Source organism: Octopus bimaculoides, chromosome 17 (assembly GCF_001194135.2).
Source record: "Octopus bimaculoides isolate UCB-OBI-ISO-001 chromosome 17, ASM119413v2, whole genome shotgun sequence".
Classification (NCBI taxonomy): domain Eukaryota; kingdom Metazoa; phylum Mollusca; class Cephalopoda; order Octopoda; family Octopodidae; genus Octopus; species Octopus bimaculoides.
The window spans coordinates 52,629,864-52,633,311 of NC_068997.1; the positions used below are offsets into that span (position 1 = coordinate 52,629,864).

The window sequence follows — 3,448 nt, forward strand, 5'->3', positions numbered from 1 at the left end:
TATATATACAGAGAGAGAGAGAGAGAGAGAGAGAGAGAGAGAGACAACAGACAGCTAGATACACAGACAGCTAGATAGATGGATAGATAGAGGGATAGGTAGATGGACAGATAGATAGATAGATAGATAGATAGATAGATAGATAGATAGATAGATAGATGGATGGATGGATAGATAGATAGATAGATGGATAGATAGACAGACAGAGAGATAGTTATTGATAGATAGATACATACATACATATATTGACAAAAAGATAAATAGATATATTTGTACATATACATACATATTTTTGAACGTATAAACACATTGTATATAAATATTATATAGGAGGGGGTGCCGTTAAGTTCCTAGGTTTGGGTAAAAGAAAATACTGGCGGATCAGTTAATTATGACTTTTATTCAACATAATCCATTCCACTCAGATTCACACACTTATTACAGCGGTCCTTCAGTTTTTCTAAGCCCTGTAAAGAAACTCAGAAGTTTGGGCCTCCAACCAGGCCTTTCGCGACACCCTTAAAGCCAGGAACCTTTCAGCACCTCCTCCTATGTCTATACACACACACACACACACGCATATATATATGTACGTATATCTATATATAAGTACGTATATCTCTATGCGTATGTATGTATGTATGTATGTGCGTGTACATGTATAACGAGATTTAACAAGGTACTCGAGTCACAATCGAAATCATATAAAAAACAACTTTTACTCACCAGAGGATGGGCGATCCGAGTATCGGGTACAGAACACCCAGGCCGGGTATTTAAATGAATTATGATCACTTTCACTATTATTATTATCATTATTATTTTCATTATTGTTATTATCATTATTATTATTTTTATTATTTTTATTATTATTGCTTATTTTGTTAATATTATTAATTATTGGCGCTTTTGTGAATTCTCTGTTTTTGTGAAGTTGTAAAGATTCTGTAGAAGTTCCGAGTCCTGTTGAAGAGGGTTCTGTAAATAATGATGATGATGTTGGTGGTGATGATGACAAAGATGATGATGATGACGACGACGATGATGATGACGATGATGATGACGATGATGACGACAGCGACGACGAAAACGAATGAAACGATGACGATAATAAAGACAACGATGACAACGAAGACGAAGATAACAATAACGATGATGACGATGATGACGATGATGATGATGACGGTGGTGGTGGTAACGATGGAGAAGGTGTGATTTCGCAGTCATCTTTTTTAGACTTTTCCGATAACTGAGACGCGGTTTCGAACCCGTTATAGCAAGCATAGCAATTGTCTTTGGTTTTACGGTGGATCGAACCTTGCACCTGTTTGATGGAAGCAATGAAATTGTCCTCAGATTTTCTGAAATGATTCTTGTAATTGCCATTGTTGTCGCCTTCGTTGTTGTTCTTGTTGTTCTTGCTGTGTTTCCTGTCAAATCCTTTAAAATTTTGACCAAATTCCGGTTTAAGAATGTCTGCAATTAAAAAGTTGGTGAACCTTTTCGTGATTTCAGCGTTTGTAGTAGCCGTACTGATGTTTGTATTGGCGCCAGTGTTGCTGTGATTGTGGTGGTGGTGGTGGTGGTGGTGGTGGTGTTTGTGACGGTCAACTACTGGCGGTGGCGTTAGCAGTCGATGGCTATTGCCGTCGCCTTTAGCCATCACGTCCTCTCCTCCGCCCGCACCTCCGCCTCCTCCGTTTACGGACCTCATCTCATCTGCGTCTCCCACAACTAACTTACGGATGCCGACAACGTCTCTGCCGCCGCCGCCGCCGCTGCTGCTGCTGCTGCTACTACAGCTGCTACTGCTGTCGGTATTGTTGCTGCTGCTGTTGTTTTTGTTGTTGTTGTTGTTGTTGTAGTCGTCGCTGCCGCCGACGCCGATGCTGCAGTCTGTGTCGTCTGCGTCGCCGCCGTCGTCGTTGTAGTCATGTCGCTGTGATTGGCCGCTGCCGCCGCCGCCGCCGCCGCCGAGGCGGTAATTCTGCTGGCGATGACGACGAGCATGATGCTGCTGCTGATGATGATGCTGATGATGGTTACGATGATGCGGAGGATGCGCGGAAAGAGAATGATGATGACGATGCCGTTGTTGTTGTTGTTGCTGCTGTCGTTGGACGATGGGACTTATGTGATGAAGGAGATGACGGGGATGAGGATGGGGCGGAACATGACCGGAAGTGAGATAACTATAACGACGATGATGATGATGATTGTGAAGATGATGATGATGATGATGATGATAGCGATGGCGATGCTGGCGGCGAAAATTATGCATAACGTTGTTATTGTTTTTGTTGTTGACAGACAACACAAGACGATGGGGTTGTCGGTGGTGGTGGTCATGGTGGCCGCTGTTGTTGTGTTGTAACGATTTTACTGTGTTTGTGGTTGTTGTTGTATCGGTGTTCATATCAGTGTTGTTGTTGGTGGTGTTGTTGTCTGTGGCACTGGTGTCCAGAGCCTTGACCTCACCACTATCACGTGCAGCAGCATTACTTTCCGTAGTCTCCTCCTCCTCCACTTGACGGCCACACAGACTGCGCTTGGTCACCTCCTCTTCGTCCTGTCTTTCGTTATCGTAGTCACTATTATCGACGTGATAGTCACATGGAGTGCCGCTACTACTTTTTCCTTCGAAGTCACTGTCCACCTGACAATCTTCTTTTTCTTCTTCAACACCTTCTCCTTCTCTTCTTCTTCCTTCTTCTTCGCCTTCTTCTTCTTTCCCTTCTTCTTTCCCTTGTTCTTCATCCTCACAATTCATCTTCTCACAACCGTCGAAGAAATCAGAATCGTTCGCAACCTCCATCGCCTTCTTCCCCACCGTGGGGCTCAAACGCGGGTCGGGGTCTTCGGAATACGGACTGGCACCGTAAGTCGGGTCGTCACGGTTCAGGTGAACATTAGTGTCGGAATCACAAGCGGCGAGTTGAAGCATAGCGGCGGTCTTCATGCTGTTGATGTTGATGATGCTGTGATTGTTCGGGGGTAATTCCAGGTGGATAGGTTGGTGGTGGTGGTGGTGATGGTGATAGGTCGCCGCCAAAGGGATCAGATTGTTTTGGTAAGCAGTGAAGGAAGACGAAGAATTAGCAGAAGAAGAAGAAGAAGAAGAAGAAGAAGAAGAAGAAGGATAGGGAAAATACGGGTAGGTATAAGAATAGGTATATGAATAAGGGTACGATATATAAGATGTATAGGGGTAGTATGTGTGGTGGATATGTGCGGCGTGAGCTTTGGTGAAATAGCCACCTGCCGAAGATCGAACCAGCTTCGCTAGGCTACCGCTGCTCCTGTTTTCGTCGTCCTCATCCGGCATAGTGTTTCTGAGTTGTGTGGTTGTTGTGAAACAAGTGAGGTTTGGTGAGGGTGAGAGAAAGAGGGTAGGAGGAGGAGGAGGAGGAGGGGGGAGAGGGAGTCAGGGAGAAAGAGAGTGAAACTG

The 3,448-nt window shown here is 44.5% G+C and overlaps 1 protein-coding gene across 1 annotated transcript in view; it reads right to left on the minus strand.

Annotated features, from left to right (window-relative positions):
- The window catches only part of LOC106872216 (putative uncharacterized protein DDB_G0277255), a 43,385-nt gene extending 40,056 nt beyond the window's left edge, over nt 1-3,329 (minus strand). Inside the window, exon 1 of the mRNA XM_052974068.1 lies at nt 727-3,329. Within this exon, the coding sequence (XP_052830028.1) occupies nt 727-3,325 (2,599 nt within the window). The 5' untranslated portion in view covers nt 3,326-3,329. The remainder of the gene's footprint in view (nt 1-726) is intronic.
- Between the last annotated feature and the right edge of the window lie 119 nt (nt 3,330-3,448).